This window comes from Physeter macrocephalus, chromosome 6, assembly GCF_002837175.3.
Source record: "Physeter macrocephalus isolate SW-GA chromosome 6, ASM283717v5, whole genome shotgun sequence".
NCBI lineage: Eukaryota > Metazoa > Chordata > Mammalia > Artiodactyla > Physeteridae > Physeter > Physeter macrocephalus.
This window is the reverse complement of record NC_041219.1, coordinates 97,310,839-97,332,942: the sequence shown is the minus strand read 5'-3', so window position 1 is coordinate 97,332,942 and position 22,104 is coordinate 97,310,839. Positions and strand designations below refer to the sequence as shown.

Genomic DNA, 22,104 nt, shown 5'->3' with positions numbered 1-22,104 from the left:
AGAAAATAGTTGCAAATGAAGCAACTGACAAAGGATTAATCTCCAAAATTTATAAGCAACTCATGCAGCTCAATAACAAAGAAACAAACAACCCAATCCAAAAATGGGCAGAAGACCTAAATAGACATTTCTCCAAAGAAGATATACTGATTTCCAACAAACACATGAAAGAATGCTTAATATCATTAATCATTAGAGAATTGCAAATCAAAACTACAATGAGATATCATCTCATACCAGTCAGAATGGCCATCATCAAAAAATCTAGAAACAATAAATGCTGGAGAGGGTGTGGAGACAAGGGAACATTCTTACACTGCTGGTGGGAATGTAAATTGATACAACCACTATGGAGAACAGTATGGAGGTTCCTTAAAAAACTACAATTAGGACTACCATACAACCCATCAATCCCAATCCCACTACTGGGCATGTACCCTGAGAAAACCATAATTCAAAAAGAGTCATGTACCAAAATGTTCATTGCAGCTCTATTTACGATAGCCAGGACTTGGAAGCAACCTAAGTGTCCATCAACAGATGAATGGATAAAGAAGATGTGGCACATATATACAATGGAATATTACTCAACCATAAAAAGAAATGAAACTGAGTTATTTGTAGTGAGGTGGATGGACCTGGAGTCTGTCATACAGAGTGAAGTAAGTCAGAAGGAGAAAAACAAATACTGTATGCTAACACATATATATGGAATATAAGAAAAAAAATGTTATGAAGAGCCTAGGGGTAGGACGGGAATAAAACACAGACCTACTAGAGCATGGACTTGAGGATATGGGGAGGGGGAAGTGAGGTGGATGGACCTGGAGTCTGTCATACAGAGTGAAGTAAGTCAGAAGGAGAAAAACAAATACTGTATGCTAACACATATATATGGAATATAAGAAAAAAAATGTTATGAAGAGCCTAGGGGTAGGACGGGAATAAAACACAAACCTACTATATCATGGACTTGAGTATATGGGGAGGGGGAAGGGTAAGCTCTGACAAAGTGAGAGAGTGGCATGGACATGTATACACTACAAAACGTAGGGTGGACAGCTAGTGGGAAGCAGCCGCATGGCACAGGGAGATCAGCTAGGTGGTTTGTGACCACCTAGAGGGGTGGGAGGGAGGGTGATGCAAGAGGGAAGAGATATGGAACATATGTATATGTATATCTGATTCACTTTGTTGTAAACAGAAACTAACACACCATTGTAAAGCAATTATACTCCAAAAAGATGTTAAAAAAAAAAGAAAAAAAAAGTGATACAAGAGATATATTGGGTGGAACCTTATAATCCATAGCAATTACATTGGCTTTTACTTTGAGTGAGGGTTACACTGAAGGGCTTTAAGCAGAAGAGTCATATGACATCGCTTAAGTTATAGAAATTTAAACCTGGCTACTGTTGTAAGAAAAGACTCAGGGGAGGGTAAAGGTGAAGTCAGGAGTTCAGTTAAAAGGTATTGCAATCATCTAGGCAATGAATGGTGGACCAGAGCAATGGCACTGGAGGTGGGAAGAAATGGTTAAATTCAAGATATATTTTGAAGGAAAAGCCAAGAAGACTGGCTGGTAGGCTTTCTGTGAGATATTAAGAGAAAAACAGGAGTCAAGGATGACATCAAAGTTTTTGTCATGATCTCTTGAGAGGATGGAGCTGCGATCGCCTGGAGGAATAGCTATGGACACAATAGTGAAGTGCTTGATTTAAACTTTCAGAAGGAGCTGTCAGATTGGCAGTTCTGTGAATGTGGAACCCAGGGGCAACATCTGAGCTAGGAATATCAGTTTGTGATACATCATTATATAGTTTTAAAAGCCATAGGAATGCTTGTGATAACTTAAGGAGTTAGTATAAATAGAAAGGGGGAAAATGTCCAGGGAACAGGCTTTGAGATTTTTCTGAGATAAGTCTTGTTTTCAGGTCTCTGTTACATCTTTACTACTGTGCCAAGTGAAGAATTTCGTGGACCAAAACAAGGTTGATAGAAGCTCCAAATCATTAAGCCAAATGACTGAATTACCTCTTCATCCTGATAAAGATACATATGTTTATATGGGCAGGGGCAGGGCAGGGAACTAAGTAGGTCTTTTAAATAAGCCAGAAAAACATCATTAATCATAGAAAAGAATCTGAGCAGCTCTTCATCTCCTTTTGTCCGCTTGTGTTCTTAGCAGATTATGATCTCTTTGAACATTAGACATGTCATCTTCAAACATAAGAATGGACATATGCTTCAAAACCATAATGTGTGTATGTATGTGTACTATTTTACCATCTCCATGCCATAAATCTATCTTCCTCCTATATGCAGTTAAGGTTTTGTGTTTGAAGTTTAAAACTTAATAGCATTGAAGGTGTAAAGGAACCTGCCTTTGGATTCTGAGCCTCAAAGAATGTTATATATGCAACTATTTATAGTTGTCAAACTCTGTTGCTCTACTTCGTGATCTGATAACCTAGGATTTAGTCCTTACTAAGTCAAGTCAACTTAGACATATCTACATCTCAATTTCCTTGTTTAAAATTTGGGAATAATAATTCCTGTGCCACCTACTTCATAGACCTTATTATGAGATTCAAATTTAATAATATATTTTTAAATGATAAAAGGATATATAATTAAAATGGATTATTATTAAAGTAAATAAAATACATTTAGTTTTTTGAATCTTATTATTAAAGCAAATAAAGTACTTCTTACTCTACTAAGAATTTTTTATTCACGATTATAGCAATGTTGTCTTTCTCATTTATGCACAGGAAAAAGATCTAGGAGGGAAGTCTCATTGTTTACAATCCATTACATTTTTCTATGGATTTGGGTGTTCTACAGTTTCTTGCAAAGGGGAGAACTCTTATTTGAACCAGTTTACTTATTTATCAAGAATACTTATATGTAACTATATCAGTACAGGTGTTGATTCAATTTTATAACAACATTTGATATACAACGGATTGCCTAATGCCTAGCACAGAATAAGTGTCCAAAAAATATTTGAGGACTGAGAGAGTGAAAGAGTAAATAAATGTGTCCATTAAATTGGTGGATATGTGGTGATTACAATTTCATGAAAAGATAAATTTTCCTGTTAAGATTTTGTTTTATTAAATAGCAATCAATAAGTCATGAATGTGGGCTTCCCTGGTGGCGCAGTGGTTGAGAGTCCGCCTGCCGATGCAGGGGACACGGGTTCATGCCCCGGTCCGGGAAGATCCCACATGCTGCGGAGTGGCTAGGCCCGCTGAGTCTGCGCGTCCGGAGCCTGTGCTCCGCAACGGGAGAGGCCACAACAGTGAGAGGCCCACGTACTGCAAAAAATAAATAAATAAATAAATAATACATAAATTCATGAATGTGTAAGACTTCCTAAACCCCTAGACCCTCGGAAAATGAAAACATGATGCTTTGTTTCCGGCCAATTTTCAGAACCATCAGAAATTGAGTTATACATCTCACAAAATAGAAATCATATATGTGTATATTAAGTGAGAGAATAAAGATGAAATCCATCGTTCAAATGGTGGATACTATTGACAAAATATGGAATACCTAGTAATAGACATGGTGTGAATTTTTAAATGAATAAGAAAGTGGGAATACTCCTAAGAAAAATAACTCATGAAATGTTGAATGTGATATTGAATGAATCTCAATAGACTAAAAAGGTAAGCACAAAAATAGACACGAATGCCAGAGCATGGTAGGGAATATATGAGCCCACGGTATAACTTGGTATAAATTTCTTTCTAGAAGAGTTTAATGTATAGTTTACTGTGAGTATCAAAGAAAAATTAGAAGCTATAGTGATTTTATTGGTATAGGTAAATTCTGTTCTTTTGAGGTTAATTAACAAAAGAAGTACAAACATCTTCTAAAAAGTTTGTGAATTATTCATCCAGGGAACACTTAAGTACTTTAAATCTATTTCAAGGAGAAATATATATTATTTATCAAGGTTAGATAAATGATGTATTTCAAAGTAATACAATGAAACTAGTCAAACACACTATAATTGGCCAAAACAAATCCCCCTGTAATATGGTCCAGACTCTCTTGAGGCAAAGGAAGAAACATCCCAGACATCTATCAATGAAAGTAATGTTTTTGAAACAGGTGCTGGTACTTATTACTTTTTCTAAAAAAGTAATTTTATAACAATTTATTTTTTAAGCCAGACAGCAGGGCTATGAAGAAAGCATGTGTTGGCTTCTTCAGAGATGGTTAATTTTACCATCTGCATGGGGCAGGGGAAGACAGATAGATAATCCATTGAGTCCCTGTGAGAACTTAGTCAGGGTTTGGCTCTTGAGTGCCTAAATTCAGTCTCATTCTTAAGTCCGAGCAGCAGGGCAGCTACCACACCAGTCGTGGAACCGTTTTGGTAGTTCTGAGGTGGAAAGGGAAGTTGGAAGATCTCTTCTGCCTCCCTACTGCTCTATATCCCTGGGGAAGTCAACCAGCTAAAGCTCTGTGTTCCTGTTTTAAAATGGCAATAGCAATTCCTACCTTTATTTTAATGAGAAATGATAGCTTCCAACATATTGCAATTATTCTTTCGTCCAAGTAGATGGCTTATCAGCAGGCAAAAATTCGTTAAATAAATTTAGATTAACTATTAATATTACAAGTCCCATAAGGGCAAAGACCAAATCTGTCTTGTTTGGTGGTACATAGAAGATAACTCAGTAAACTGGAGACTCCACATTGGGCATTAAATCAGCCAGACCAGTTGCTCTGTAGTCCAAGACTTATGTTTCTATCAACATCATGGAAATAACTTCTCTGACCTAGCTTTTTTCCCTTGAAGATTCAAATAGTAAAACATTATCCCATTCCTCTTTTCTAATGAGTGGTAAACAGACAACTTTCTTAAAATTTACAGAAACTGAATAATATAGTAATTAAAATAGACTGACCAAAGTCATATTTAGTCTAGAATTAAAATACAGTTCTCCATATTCACATAACTATGGAGTACTCAGACTATTCTGAATACATTTTGTGTGTGGTATCTTGAAATCATTGTATAGCTAAGAAAATCCTTCTTCTGTAAGGAAATCTATACTTTCCTGACTCTCTGACTTTTTGGAATTTAATTTTGTGCAGAACTCATTACAAAACTATTAATTTTCATTTTAAGTGAGAATACAAAAAATTATTTCAAAATTAGACAGGTTTACAGTTGTTAAAATATACTATAAATATTATTTTGGATCAAAGATTACATGGAATGATTTTGTTGCCCAATTCCAAGAACCTGATTTCAGAAATTTAAGCAGCCTCCAAAGTTTCTTCTTATTTTGTTTCTCCTGTGGTTTTTACCTGACCTTAAATCAGCATAAGAATAACAATTAAGATAATAGAATCATTCACAGATATAAATGCCTAGAAAGATGTATGCTAACAATGATAACTCTGAGTTGGAGAATTATGGTGGTTTAATTTTCTTTCTTTTTTTAACTTTATCTGTATTTCCTATTTTTTTAATAAAAATAAACTTCTATAATTAAAAAGTTAAGATAAAAAACAGAATAATCATCTTCATTCGCTTTTATGATATTGTATATTGCTGGAGAAAATTACATAGCTAATCTAAATGGAATCCCCTGGATTATTATTCTCAAGCATGCTGGATGTATATAGTGTGCAATTCTTATAGTTTTTCATATTCAGCTCTCTTTCACACTTCCATTAGCAGCTTCACCAATCTCCTTGAGTTCCCTAAAACAAAAGGGTATTATGTCACGATTATTTCACTTTTAAAAGATCATGACTTTCCACCATCTTACATCTAAAATCCTTTCTAACTTGAATTAAGAGATCCCCTCTTTTTCTGAGGTGATATTCCTAGTGGCAGTTGTCTTCACATGGTTATGATGTTTTAAAGGGAATCAGCATTTTGTGACTGAGAAATACGCATTGCCCAGAGTTCCCTCTTGCACATTACTGCTGCACATGACTACTGGGGGGGGGGTCATTCCTCAAAGCTGGAAGGGGAGATAGGAATAGAAAACTGCATGAAAAGCAGCAATTTAATGAGGAAATTCAACTTTTGGCCTAGCCAGCCAGTATGTTTAGCCAAAGGAATTTCCTACAGTTAAAAGTTACCATATGATCTGCTTCCTAATATTTAAGAAAACAAGTAAGATGCCTTCCTCTGTTTCTGTAGTTTTCACTTTTTAATGTGGCCAGAATAGGCTATGTAAACTCATTCTTAAATCAATCATTTAAAATAAGAGTATAAAAATAAAAAGATATAGAGCCACAGTATGGTTAATAATCTTGATTTTATCTTTTAAATGCAGTAGGGAAGATGGAATTTGGAATTATTAGACCTGGATTCAGAATCCTAATTCTTCTTAGCCATGAAATTCTAAGCAAGTCATTTAACCTCTCTGAGTTTCATTTTGCCCATCTATGAAATAAAAAAAATTAGTAATCCATAAATAATTGAGAGAGAGAGATAGATATAATTGCTTAGCATCACTTTATACTCACTCAAACTACAGTAGCTTTTAGAAAATTTGCAGTCTATCTTGGCCTATTTCCAACTTCTTGGCTCTACAAAAGCCTAGATTAGATTACGTGCTTATTATTAGAAAGCAAAATCTTTGCTTTTGGAGAAGAGATTAATACTTAGTCAACAATATTTTAAAAGCCTAGATTAGGTTATGGGCTAGCTTATTATTAGAAAACAAAATCTTTGCTTTTGGAGAAGAGCTTAATACTTAGTCAACAATATTTTCTTCTAGATGATCTTAGCTACCGCTGGCTTCTAAATGAATTTCCTGTATTTATCACAATGGATAAACGAAGATTTGTGTCTCAGACAAATGGCAATCTCTACATTGCTAATGTTGAGGCATCAGACAAAGGGAATTATTCCTGCTTTGTATCCAGTCCCTCTATTACAAAGAGTGTGTTCAGCAAATTTATCCCACTCATTCCACTACCTGAACGTAAGTATCATATTTGTTCCTCTGTTTTTGCATGTTTGTCTGCTTATGGCATACTTACAATAATGAAAAGAGATATCCAGTGGGGAGAACAGCTGACTGCTCTGTCGGAGCAAACAGAGGATATGTACTTTGTAATCCTTGCCCTTCCTTAGTTTTTCCCATAGAGAAGATTTACATCATAAAAGTGTCCTAAGGTGGTTGAGTTTGGACTGGTTGCCTCTAGCTCAGGGAATGCATAGAGAATGAATCAATTCATTAGCAAAATACCAGTATATCATTTACAATGGGAATCACTAGCAACTGCTTTTTGTTTCATGTCCAATCCTACTTCTTAGTAAATTCATGAAAGAGAATGAATGATTAGATCAAAACAAACTATAGTGATTACAGAATTGGGGGGCGGGGGGAAGAAGGCAATTGGATTATTTTGATATTTTTAAGGAACTATTTACATGAAGCAAATAAGTATATAAATTGCCTTTCTAATGTAAGTAGTGTATGACTACCGTGGCGCCATATTTGATGACCACTAACATTCTTGACTGGCCTTTTCTCAGGCTTCAATTGAATGAACTACATTCCGCTTTTTAATGTACCACTTCCTGAGAAAATCAGATCACAATATGTTTTCTTACTTCACATTATTTTTATCTCAGTCCTGCTGCTACATTCATATCACTGAATTCAAGCTTCTGAGGAAATACTGGTACTGTTGGCAGACTCAGATTTGGTTCCTACCACTACCCCTAAGTTGTATATAACAATGGGGAAAAGTCCATCATACCACAAAGATTCTATTTTTATTATTCTTCTCAAGATAGCAGTCACATGGTTAGAATTCAATAAATATCTTCTGATTTTCTGGCTTTTTTTCCCCTCCCAAATCTTAGGAGATACTCTCACCACTACTTCACAGAGTGAAAAGGAGTCATCATGTAAAAATTTCCCTAATTTTCTTCCCTATGCTTCCCTCGAAATTCAGTGCTTCTTTCTTTCTCGGTGGAAGAAGTGTTTCTCCTGCTGCTCAGGCTGCTTCCTCCAGATGCACTGGTTCACAGTCCATTTGATTCATTTAAAGACATCACTACATCACTCTTTCCTTTCTTTTCTGAATCTTCAAACTCTCCTCCATTCCTTTCCCTCTGTGTATTATTTTATATTCAATGAATAAGCAAAACCACTTCTTATTTGCTAAATCCAAAGGACATTTTCAGGCCTGATACTGTATGAATTTTGACACTGTTGATCTCTCTGCCTCTCTTGAACTCTCCCTTCTTTTCATATTTTTTCTGACTACTTCTGCCTCCATTCTTCTGCCACCTGCCTCGCTGACAAATTCTATGCAGTATCCTTCATCAGATCTTCCTCCTTCTAATATTTCTTTCTAATCTTTTCCCAAATATTCTCACTCATTTACACCTTTTTCACTAGTAGCCCTATGTGATGACTCCAAATTTGCATCTCCAAAACTTTTCCCTATATTTAATCCTGAATTCTACCTACATCCTGGGCTTGACACACAGAAAGTTCCCAAGTATGTTAAGTTTGAAATATTCCAAGTACATCTTTTATCTCCTCTCTAAACCTCCTCTTCTGGTGTTCTTCATCTCATTTAGCAATAAGTTGGGGGAGCATTTTTAATCATCAACTCCTCTCCACTGCCATCCTCAGGACAGTGAGCACGGCGGTTCCCATTTAGGACATAAGCACTTGGGAAGTTTGAGGAAAATGTGGAACCCAAAGATAGTGATTCAGCAGACCTAGGATGTGACCCATCCTATACCCCTGGGATGTGATCTGCAGGTTCAACGAGCATCCCAGGTGATTCTGATTAATTGTATTTTTGATCTGTACCTTGAGAAAACATTGATCCAAGGGGCAGTACTTTTGATTCTGCCTGTAAAATACAACTTGGATCTGCCCTTTCCTTTCTGTTCCCACTGCAACTGTGCCCTCGTTTAGTCCCTCATCTATTTTTCTGAACTTATGAAACACACTCCCTTAGATCTCTGACTCTCTGCTATTTTTCTTCTCCATATTCCTTCCTTTAAAACTGACAACAAGGTCTTCTTCTTAAACCAAAATTAAGATTCATATTACTTCTTTTATCAAAACCTATTAGTAGTTACCCATTGAGGAAATTATTTTCAAAATCTTTAATATCACAGTTTCAAGTCTTCTATGTTGTAGGTTCAAGCTCATCTTCAACTACATATGCTTCAATATCATTTTGATTCCTAGACCTTTTATAATTCCCTGCACACTCCTGAAGTTGTGTCATAATATGCTATTTCCTCAACTTGAACTGGTCTGGTTCAAATGCCCTCTTTGCTTGAAATTCCCTTGGCCCCTATATACTTCCAACAATCATCCTTGGCTGCCACTCTTTCAGAGCATTTACTTTTGTTTTGGCTTGTATTTCAGGTCTTTGTGTATCTATTTGTCTTTCTAGTGTTATACAGTGTAAAATACACACTCATGTTGTGATCCTAAACAGTGTATTTAGCCTTTCTGAGACTATTTATTCCACTGTAAGATAGAGGGAATTACATCCTTCATTACTGACATGCTAAATAAATGTTGTCATTGATGAACACAGTGATGTTTAAATAAACAATTTTCTTCTTTTCTTCTCTCCTTCCCTCTTTTAAAATTGTTTTCTCTTTGCCTTCATCTCCATGGACACTCCTTTATTCTTTTCTTCCTCTTTCTTGCCTTGCCTCTTTCTTTTGCACTCTTCTCTCTTCTTTCTTCCCTTATCCCTCATTTCCTTTCTTTTTTCTCCTGTTTCCTGATTACCATAGAGTACCTGGCAGATCCAAGTTGTATTTTACAGGCAGAATCAAAAGGAATGCCCCTTGGATCAATGTTTCCTCAAGGTACAGATCAAAAATCCAATTCATCAGAATCGCCTGGGATGCCCATTTTATACCTATTTTATGCTTGTTTTGTACCTATTTGATGCTTCCTAAAGAATTGTTGAATTTTTTAGTGATTTGAGTCAAATTGGTTACACTATTGTCAGAATGAGCCAATATGATTGAAAATGCTTAATAAAATTCATATGTATGCATACTATGCATAAATAAACAAATCTATACATTGTTACATGATCAGATATTTTCCAGTACTTGTACGGAGAAAAGTCTTCCATACTGAAGCAATTCTAATCCTATAAAAACCACAATGTTAAACAAACACTACTCTGCTTACTAATTAGTTGATGTTTTTGTTTTTCTTAAATTAGGAACAACAAAACCATATCCTGCTGATATTGTAGTTCAGTTCAAGGACATATATGCATTGATGGGCCAAAATGTGACTTTAGAGTGTTTTGCACTTGGCAAGTAAGTATACTCACAGTTTTTATTAACATATATAGAAATACATTAAATTTTGTATGGTTAGGAAATAAATGTTGTAAATGTTTAGCTATAAACATAGAGTAAATTGTCTTTTAAGCATTGTGAACCATTAACTCTTACTTTCTCCTATTTAAGTCCTGTTCCTGATATCCGTTGGCGGAAGGTCCTAGAACCAATGCCAAGCACAGCTGAGATCAGCACCTCTGGAGCTGTCCTGAAGATCTTCAATATTCAGCTAGAAGATGAAGGCACATATGAATGTGAGGCTGAGAACATTAGAGGAAAGGATAAACACCAGGCAAGAATTTATGTTCAAGGTAAAGATATTGTTTTAATTTTCCATACATTTAATCAATATCTTATTGAAAGCCACTTTCATACTTGAAAAACTAGCATAAAATGATTAGTTTAAAAATAGTGATGTGCATTACATTATGCAAAAGGATAAAGTATTCATCTTTATGTCCAATTAAGTCACAAATATGAGTATATAAGTTAAGAATTTATGCCACTGGTATCATAGGAACACCAATGGATCAATAGTAGTGTTATTGATATTTTTCAGAAAATATAATTCATATAGCTTGTAGACTTTCTTCAAGCTCTCTTTTTTATTTGCACAAGAACCTATGCATTATGACTTAGTTTAACCCAGTGGTTCACAAACTTTAGCATGTTTTAAAATCATCTGGGGGGTTTATTAAAAACACAAATTGCTGGTTGATCCAAGGGGCAGTACTTTTGATTCTGCCTGTAAAATACAACTTGGATCTGCCCTTTCCTTTCTGTTCCCACTGCAACTGTGCCCTCGTTTAGTCCCTCATCTATTTTTCTGAACTTATGAAACACACTCCCTTAGATCTCTGACTCTCTGCTATTTTTCTTCTCCATATTCCTTCCTTTAAAACTGACAACAAGGTCTTCTTCTTAAACCAAAATTAAGATTCATATTACTTCTTTTATCAAAACCTATTAGTAGTTACCCATTGAGGAAATTATTTTCAAAATCTTTAATATCACAGTTTCAAGTCTTCTATGTTGTAGGTTCAAGCTCATCTTCAACTACATATGCTTCAATATCATTTTGATTCCTAGACCTTTTATAATTCCCTGCACACTCCTGAAGTTGTGTCATAATATGCTATTTCCTCAACTTGAACTGGTCTGGTTCAAATGCCCTCTTTGCTTGAAATTCCCTTGGCCCCTATATACTTCCAACAATCATCCTTGGCTGCCACTCTTTCAGAGCATTTACTTTTGTTTTGGCTTGTATTTCAGGTCTTTGTGTATCTATTTGTCTTTCTAGTGTTATACAGTGTAAAATACACACTCATGTTGTGATCCTAAACAGTGTATTTAGCCTTTCTGAGACTATTTATTCCACTGTAAGATAGAGGGAATTACATCCTTCATTACTGACATGCTAAATAAATGTTGTCATTGATGAACACAGTGATGTTTAAATAAACAATTTTCTTCTTTTCTTCTCTCCTTCCCTCTTTTAAAATTGTTTTCTCTTTGCCTTCATCTCCATGGACACTCCTTTATTCTTTTCTTCCTCTTTCTTGCCTTGCCTCTTTCTTTTGCACTCTTCTCTCTTCTTTCTTCCTTTATCCCTCATTTCCTTTCTTTTTTCTCCTGTTTCCTGATTACCATAGAGTACCTGGCAGATCCAAGTTGTATTTTACAGGCAGAATCAAAAGGAATGCCCCTTGGATCAATGTTTCCTCAAGGTACAGATCAAAAATCCAATTCATCAGAATCGCCTGGGATGCCCATTTTATACCTATTTTATGCTTGTTTTGTACCTATTTGATGCTTCCTAAAGAATTGTTGAATTTTTTAGTGATTTGAGTCAAATTGGTTACACTACTGTCAGAATGAGCCAATATGATTGAAAATGCTTAATAAAATTCATATGTATGCATACTATGCATAAATAAACAAATCTATACATTGTTACATGATCAGATATTTTCCAGTACTTGTACGGAGAAAAGTCTTCCATACTGAAGCAATTCTAATCCTATAAAAACCACAATGTTAAACAAACACTACTCTGCTTACTAATTAGTTGATGTTTTTGTTTTTCTTAAATTAGGAACAACAAAACCATATCCTGCTGATATTGTAGTTCAGTTCAAGGACATATATGCATTGATGGGCCAAAATGTGACTTTAGAGTGTTTTGCACTTGGCAAGTAAGTATACTCAGTTTTTATTAACATATATAGAAATACATTAAATTTTGTATTGTTAGGAAATAAATGTTGTAAATGTTACACTACTCTGCTTACTAATTAGTTGATGTTTTTGTTTTTCTTAAATTAGGAACAACAAAACCATATCCTGCTGATATTGTAGTTCAGTTCAAGGACATATATGCATTGATGGGCCAAAATGTGACTTTAGAGTGTTTTGCACTTGGCAAGTAAGTATACTCACAGTTTTTATTAACATATATAGAAATACATTAAATTTTGTATGGTTAGGAAATAAATGTTGTAAATGTTTAGCTATAAACATAGAGTAAATTGTCTTTTAAGCATTGTGAACCATTAACTCTTACTTTCTCCTATTTAAGTCCTGTTCCTGATATCCGTTGGCGGAAGGTCCTAGAACCAATGCCAAGCACAGCTGAGATCAGCACCTCTGGAGCTGTCCTGAAGATCTTCAATATTCAGCTAGAAGATGAAGGCACATATGAATGTGAGGCTGAGAACATTAGAGGAAAGGATAAACACCAGGCAAGAATTTATGTTCAAGGTAAAGATATTGTTTTAATTTTCCATACATTTAATCAATATCTTATTGAAAGCCACTTTCATACTTGAAAAACTAGCATAAAATGATTAGTTTAAAAATAGTGATGTGCATTACATTATGCAAAAGGATAAAGTATTCATCTTTATGTCCAATTAAGTCACAAATATGAGTATATAAGTTAAGAATTTATGCCACTGGTATCATAGGAACACCAATGGATCAATAGTAGTGTTATTGATATTTTTCAGAAAATATAATTCATATAGCTTGTAGACTTTCTTCAAGCTCTCTTTTTTATTTGCACAAGAACCTATGCATTATGACTTAGTTTAACCCAGTGGTTCACAAACTTTAGCATGTTTTAAAATCATCTGGGGGGTTTATTAAAAACACAAATTGCTGGTTCCCACCCTCAGAGTTTCTGAGTTAGAAAGTCTATTTGGGACCCAAGAATTTGTATTTCTAACAAATTCTTGGGAGATGTTGATGTTACTGGTTCAGGAGCCACACTTAGAGAATGACTGGTCTAAGGAAAATTTTTCTTTAATACAATTTTCTTGGCACAAGTGTTTGATTCTCACACATTAAAGTAAGCTTATGTTTGGGAGGAGAGAATGTTTCTCAGTCAATGCTTGAAACTTTTCAGGCTGAAATCATCCCTACAAATCCATTCACAAATCCACAATGTGAAGTTTGCAGGTCACATCTAAGTAAACATCTAAGCCTTCAACAAGTGTATACTGAGTGTGTCCTCAGAGGCAGACACTATGATAGGAGCAAGGAGACTTAAAGGAAATATTCTGTCCTTGAGGAATTCATACTCTAGTCATATCATACAAAACCCCCAAATTTATACAAGCATATACAGTCAAATAAATATATACCACCAATATATATAATTATAAAGAAAATAGTGAGTGTGATATGGAATATTACGTAAGATATTGATAAAGCATATGACAAAGGGGTACCTTAGCCTCATCAAAAAGATTAGGACTATTTTACCTTCACCCTGTGCATTTCATTTGCCTTAAGAAGCCCTTGCATGGGCTTCCCTAGTGGCGCAGCGGTTGCGCGTCCGCCTGCCGTTGCAGGGGAACTGGGTTCGCGCCCCGGTCTGGGAGGATCCCACATGCCGCGGAGCGGCTGGGCCCGTGAGCCATGGCCGCTGAGCCTGCGCGTCCGGAGCCTGTCCTCCGCAACGGGAAAGGCCGCAGCAGAGGGAGGCCGGCATACCACAAAAAAAAAAAAAAAAAGAAGAAGCCCTTGCACCCCAGGGCCTCCTTATGTCCTGCACTTTAATACCTACAGAGCTCTGCACATGTCCTACTCAGTCTATTTCCCCTGCATTCCCAACTTCTGAAGTCGTTACACTATGCTTCTAGAGCACATAGTCTATTATCAGAATCCCCTATATTCTCAACTTCTTCTATGAACATTCCCTTTATTCTCTTGCTCTAACTGAAACTTGGCTCTCCCTTAAAGACACTTTCCCCTGTAGACCACTCAAGCAGTGGCTGATTTTTCTTTCACAGCCCTCATCCCCAGGAGTGACTGGCAGTACTGCCAGTACCTGCCGTCCCTGCTCTTCACTGCCCTTGCTAGACTATCTTTCTTTTCCTTTAATCATCCAGTTTACAATCTTATGTCAGGTCACCCCTCTCCCCCCCCACCCCCGTTGCCCTAAGATTTTCACTATTGACAACTCTCACCAACTACAACTCTACTCCTGACTTCATTCTTGGTGACATAAAATCATGTAGACTATAATAACTTTTCCAATAGTTTGCCCTCTCAGTTCCTTTGAACTCCTTTCCTCCCATGATCTTGTCCAACAACCTTCCTCAGCAACTCACTCCCACTGCCATGCTTCAGACCTTATTGTTACCAAGTTCCAATTCCTTTACCATCTCAAGTTCAAGCATTTCACTCTGATCACCACCTTCAAGCTCCAATACCCAGATTCCTACAATCTTTTGAATCTACCAGCAACTATAATCAGTTAATCTTACTCTGTTTTAACTTACTCTGACGTCTCCTAACCCTGCCCATCTCTTTCCTAAATCTGGGTTCAATCATTATCGTTCCCCTGCCCACCTGCTCAGCTCACTTTCCTCTCTCCACTTTGCCTTACTACCTTGGCAAAGGCTAATCCTGGAAAAATCTAGCTCTCTGCCTTAGTGCCAGAACCAAGGAACTTGAATATGACTTGAGATGAGCACTACCAGGTTGATTAGCCCATTTTCAATGAAGCATCATTAACTTTAACTGGACCCTTAATGTTGCCTGGCAACTAGACTACATTTCTCCAGATTCACTTACTCTCTCACGCTCTTAGATGACCATTTCATGCCTTCGTGATTTCCTTCAAACCCACAGTACCTCCTCCTTCAACCTTCCTCTCAGCTAATAACTTGGCTTCCTATTTCACAGAGAAAATGGTAGTAATTAAATTGGAGCTTTCGGGCTTCCCTGGTGGCACAGTGGTTGAGAATCCGCCTGCCGATGCAGGGGACACGGGTTCGTGCCCCGGTTCGGGAAGATCCCACATGCCGTTCCCTGGTGGCACAGTGGTTGAGAATCCGCCTGCCGATGCAGGGGACACGGGTTCGTGCCCCGGTTCGGGAAGATCCCACATGCCGCGGAGTGGCTGGGTCCGTGAGCCATGGCCGCTGAGCCTGTGCGTCCGGAGCCTGTGCTCCACAACGGGAGAGGCCACAACAGTGAGAGGCTCGCGTACCGAAAAAAAAAAAACAAACAAAAAAAAAACTGGAGCTTTCACAAACTCCCACTCCACATTTACTGACACCTACTTCTCTACCCTTATCTCTTTAAACTCTAGATTCAGCTGCTCTCTGAGGTCAACATCTCCACTTGTACCCTAGACTCTACCCCTCTTACATAATAAATTAACACATAATTCTTTAAAACCTTATATGTCATTTTGAAAGATTTACATTATAAGAAAATGATAAATTATTTTAGTGCTATTCGTGAATTAGCTTTCCAACAAAACCTGGTTCACAAATAGTAAAACAATTATGAATTGAATTACAGTTACCTAGTGCTGTAATAATGTAGGATAAAGTTTACCTGCTGACCTGTAGAAATACAATTTCACTGACTCTATCAATGATTTTAAGACACACAGAGTATTTGATGTATTTTCCAGAAGAAGATCAACTAAGTGTAATATTTGTCCTCTTGAGATGATGATGAATGTTGACTTGCATTTGACAATTTTCAATGTTCTTTACTTTTTAGCATTTCCTGAGTGGGTAGAACACATCAATGACACAGAGGTGGATATAGGCAGTGATCTCTACTGGCCTTGTGTGGCCACAGGGAAGCCCATCCCTACCATCCGATGGCTGAAGAATGGATATTCGGTATGTATGTTCAAGTGCTTTGCAGTTCTTGAGCCTATGTTCAGGTAACATTTCTGGGTGATCCTGGGATAAAGTTAGCAGGAGTGTCAATAGATTAAGGGCATCTAGCCCCTGAAATATAAAAGTCTCCTTTAAAAGAAAAAAACAGAAAGTGAACATAAAGTGTCTTTTTTCAGCTTAAACAATTTTCTGTAATCTTATGTCTACCTTCTCTCTCTCTCTCCTTACTGTTTCCTTTGTTCCACTTTTCACCCTCTTCCTATGTGTCCATCTCTACTACCTGATATTGTCCTCTTTTTCTTGCCACTGTTTCCCTGACCCCACAGAAACAGAGGTAAGAATGAAGGTCCTACCTTTAGCCCTGGGGACAAGTAGCAGCAGTGGGGTCCTTGCCTACCTTCCCACTGTAATCTCCCAGCTGGGCCAAGAGGGAAAAAGTGGACTCTCTGCTCTGTAGGATGAATAGAACAAGAGCCACTGGGCATGGTAAGTGGGTTTTACTTCCCCATACCATGAAAACCCCACTCCACTGGACTTAGTTAACAGTGGGGGCAAAAATAATGTACCTAAATGGAAAGACAACCAAGCCCAAACCCAAATGAAACCATTTCTATTAAAGTCTATCAAGAAAATGTGTTTCACTTTGTGTTCTTTCCAGTATCATAGAGGGGAATTGAGACTGTATGACGTGACCTTTGAAAATGCTGGCATGTATCAGTGCATAGCTGAAAATACACATGGAGCCATTTATGCAAACGCGGAGTTGAAGATCTTGGGTCAGTATTATTTCTGGTTTCTGTTAACAATCAGCGAGAAAGCAACACATTAAAATGATCCTGCATGATATACAGATTATATTTAATTTCACATTACTTTCTTGAATTAGAAGTTAAACATTTCTAAAATGTGGTTTGGACTAGAATGATATTATTATTTTCCTTTCATTAAAGAACAGTAAATAAATTGGAGGCAACATGGAGTATAAAGGTTTTTAAGATTTTTTTAATGGTAAAGCAAACTTTACACGTGCCAATTTTTATGTCTTGTTCTCTCCTATGTTTGGGCAGCTAAACACTGCCAGGACATCACATAGTGAAGATTGATGCTTCCTCAATGCCTGTGAGCCAGCCTCAGATGAGTGTTTAGCACTTGGTAGCTTTATCAGTCCCTGGGTCCCTGGGTTAAAATTGCTATTGAAAACCTTCAAGACATTCCTCAAGCCCCTTACCCCACCCTCACTCCTACTTTCATATTACTTTCTTACTTCTCCATGAAAATTGAAAACCACTGAAATAAAATATTTCAACTTCCCATCCTTCTTCAGAACTATCTGAATCTTTACTACACTTTTCCTTTTGATACTCTTTATCCAGAGGACAATGTATCTTGTACCAAAATAATCCCTTTATCTCTGCCCTCAACAGACATCCATTCGTGTGTGTGTGTGTGCATATACTCAAGCTGTCTCTCTTTCTGGTCATGCTTTCCTCTTGAATTCTCCTCTCTTTTGTCCTTGGTGATGCCATGCTCTGATACCTCCCAGATTATTTTGTCTTGATCACCTTCATTTTCCTTTTTACCCCTTCCCTGCTCAGTTGGAAATCTTGCTCTCTTCTAGAGTTCCATTCCTCTGCTTGCATTCCATTTTCTTACTCATTCTTTCATGTATTTTATAATATTATTCCTCAATTATTATTATTTTTAATTTTTTTTAAAAACCTGGATGATATCTTCTTCTTTGCCCATTAACTATCAATGACCCCTTAATTTATACCTCTGGCCCAGAATTTTATCCTCAGCTTCAAGCTCACTATAAAAGCTTCTTGGTAGAAATGGTCATCTAGGTAACTTCACAGATATCCCAAACTCAGCATGTCTGAAACCGAATTCATTATTTCTCACTCATTCACATCATCTCCTCCTGAAATATTTACTGTTCTAAAGAATGACACAATCTACTACATACTTTCCCCCCATTACATCTATTAAATTTCTCATTTTTATCCCATAAATCTCTGAGATTTTTTACTTTCTTCTTATTTCCATTACAACTACTTCAATTAAAAGTATCATGTCCTTTTCATACTATCATGTCCTTTTCATACTATTTGAAGTGGCTGTCACCAAGTTTAGTCATATTGTAAGTAATGAATCACGTCGGCAGGATTTCTCTGCTAGAAATGATTACTGAAAAGATAAAACAATGACTCAGCGCAGCCTCTTTTATTCTTGAGACACCAAAGGAAAATTTTTTAAAACATTAGTATCACTACAAATTGAGTGACACTAAAAGAACATGAAAGACAGTGAGACAGTTATAAGAAAGTATTAAAGAAAGCTATCTTTAAAATGAGTTGAGGCCCTCTTGATTTTAACTTTTCCTGCCTCTTCTTATTATGCTGAGTATCATATTCCATTTATTCCCCCTAAAGTCAAAATTCCTTGCTAATATATTTAATCTACTTTCTTTGGGTATCAAGGAAACATTTAGGCTTAGGCTTCATACCCTATCGCTTTGGTATGAAGTGCAATAAAATCATTTTGACTCTTACAGAAGATATGAGGTGAATTTCAATTCCTTCCAAATGTAAATGCTTTTGTTTTCTGTTAAAATTTCTTGTTAATTGTTATATATTACAAGAGAAAATGAAAATTTAACAGCTCAGACTGAAAGATCTTTCTGTCTTCAAACCTAAATCTTGCAATCATTAATCTATTAAGGTAGTAATTAAGCAAATTGATCATTTTGAGACTGAGATTAATTCCTGACCAGCTTTATATTTGTTTCAATCTATTTTTGTTTATTACCTTTAGGAACAGTGTTTCTCTCTCTTCTTTCCTGAGTTATTTAGTTAATTCATTTATTCATCCACCAAATGATTATTGAGTGCTTACTCTGCACCAGATACTGGTCTGTAATAGGCTCAATAAAGAATAAAAGAAAAAAATATATATATATATACACATATATATGTATATATATATGTGTACATGAACATGATCTAGATTCTGTCACTAGAAATTCAAATATTAGGCAAGCATGGGTCATTTAAATGACTGCACCAAATCAATGATTATTTTATTAAGACTGAACAGATTCAGAAAAAATTCTTATTTTCTAGATAAATTTAGACTTTCTAAATATAATCCGATTAAAATTTCTCTCATATTTTATAAGCAATATGTCACCCACAATATTTATTGAGCCTATACAAAATACCACATGCTGTGTTAAGTGTACAACACAGGTTGGTTGTTTACTTATTTATTTCCAATTATAAAAACTCAGACTAAAAGAACAATAGGATAACCTAAATCATTTTTATAAAAAGTGTGTTTCTCAGAGCTTGTTAGAAGTGCTGAATCTCCTGTCTACCCCAGATCTATTAAATAGCATTTTACCAAGATCCTCGGATGATTATGATGCACAAATAAAATTTGAAAATCATGGGACTAGATGATGAAGGGTCAAGACCTGGATAAAGATATACTTAGGCCTAGAAAAGCCCCCAGAAAGGACAGTTTTATAAATGATTGGGATGTGTGGAAATAAAAAGATGGAATCCCCCTGGAGTCTTCAAAATGACAAAGAGATTGAGAAATGAGCTAGAAGTGGGGACACTAAAGAAAATTAGAGCATATTATCAAGAGAGTAACATTTTTTGAGACTCTATAGCTTGTTTTCATAATTATTGATCTGTACTTTGAGGTAAGGATGAGCTACAGGTGCATCATGTACTTTTCAATTAATTGAAAACATCATTCCCATAACTGTTTGTAGGTTGGTCCTGAAGCCAGGGGTCTCTCTGTTTATTAAGGCATCTCATAGTGTCTGCATGCAGTTGGTGCTCAATAAATGTTTGTATAATGAAAGAGGAGTCATATTGTTTACTGAAAAGAGCATGCTTGCAAATCAGACAGATCTAGATGCAAATGTAAATTCCATCTGATATCTTACTGCCTGTGGCACCTTTGGCAAATTATATAATCTTAATAGATATCAGTTCTTTCATCCATAAGCTGGGGACAGTTAATTCAAAGTGTGACTACGATTACTGATTATGAATATATGTCAATATTAATAATTGCTCAATTTCGTCTATCCTTTCACTTAACTTCCCTTGTACAACTGAGTCAAGACACTTGAATTAGGTATTACCTTCAAGGTAAATATGTATACAGCATTTGATTACAACTTAAATGTGTAATAATTAATTCAGTTATCACCAAGAATTGTACATTTAAAATGGGTAAATTTTTGATAAGTAAAGTATACCTCAATAAAGTTTTAAATAAAAGAAAATAATAATTATTATTAGGCATGGAATGTCTGTTGGTCATTGCTGATAACATTTGGTGAGATTAATCTTTTCTGTTGATTATTAATCAAAAGGGAATAAAAGATGCTATAGTATAGAAGAAACTTTTGTTTCTTTTTTAGCAAAAGAGACAAATAATAGTTTACTTTCTTTTAGCTTTGGCTCCAACTTTTGAAATGAATCCTATGAAGAAAAAGATCCTGGCTGCTAAAGGAGGAAGAGTTATAATTGAATGCAAACCTAAAGCTGCACCCAAACCAAAATTTTTATGGAGTAAAGGTACAGAGTGGCTTGTCAATAGCAGCAGGTCAGTCCAGAAACTAGAAATCCAATTGCAACTCAGTACTTGGGAAAGTTTACTTTGTAGAGAACTTGTTTTCATATTCATAATGTAAATATTTTTTGTGCTAACTTTTCTCCCCAGAAGATATCACAGTTCTAAGGTAAACAGAAATACCCATCACTGTCAGTATCTATTATAAACAGAATTCAATTTTTAGACTTCTAGAGTTTATAAGGAATTTTTAAAATTGAGGCTCAGAGGTTTGTGACAAATTGCCCAAGGCCACAAAACTAATTAACAATAGGAAATAAAATAAGGTCTTTATAATTTTTCCCCTAACAAGGGCTTCTATAGCCATTCATATTTGATTTAATTTTATGCAATTAGCTTATTAAATATTTCAGTAGGGAAATAAAAGGTGATTTTAAAGTACAAATCACCTCTTCCCTCTTCTGAAGTGAACAGGAACTTCTAATCTTCCTAACTATCTATGGGGAGAAGGAATTGTTGGGAAATAGGAGAATTGGGATGTGAAGGTTGGGGAGCAGCAAATATTTCAAGCAGGGAGCACAGCATGTGCAAAGGCCCTAGGCAGAGAGCAGAGGATGTATAAAGAAAGTAAGAACTAAAACCAGCATGGCTGTCTTTAGAGTAAAATGGAGAACAGTTTTAAGGGATGACACATAGTAAGCCAGGTCATCAGTAACAACATTTTCTGTGGCTTCATCTAAGAGTAATAGAAATCTGTCTAAAGGCTTAAATAAGGGAGGAAAAAAGTAGTTTTTGCCTTTAAAAAAATATTCTAGCAAAAGTATAAAAGATAAATCTTTACAGTAATCCAATAAAGAATGTAAGGTGGGTGTTATCTCTGTTTTGATGTATCTAAAGCCTGGAAAGCTTAAAGTGACCTTCTGAAAATATATCAGTAATCTCCAAGCCAGAACTTGAACTTGTGCCATGCTGATATGGAATGAACACATGGCAACACAGTTCTCTTATTAGGATAGT

At 36.0% G+C, this 22,104-nt stretch overlaps 1 protein-coding gene across 1 annotated transcript in view; it reads left to right on the top strand.

Moving 5' to 3' along the window:
• Positions 1 to 22,104, top strand: part of CNTN1 (contactin 1) — a 232,519-nt gene that overhangs the window by 89,204 nt on the left and 121,211 nt on the right. The window contains exons 7-12 of the mRNA XM_024122931.1: positions 6,768 to 6,974; positions 10,222 to 10,321; positions 10,475 to 10,656; positions 16,370 to 16,494; positions 17,153 to 17,270; positions 20,970 to 21,120. Coding sequence (XP_023978699.1) covers positions 6,768 to 6,974; positions 10,222 to 10,321; positions 10,475 to 10,656; positions 16,370 to 16,494; positions 17,153 to 17,270; positions 20,970 to 21,120 — 883 coding nt within the window. The remainder of the gene's footprint in view (positions 1 to 6,767; positions 6,975 to 10,221; positions 10,322 to 10,474; positions 10,657 to 16,369; positions 16,495 to 17,152; positions 17,271 to 20,969; positions 21,121 to 22,104) is intronic.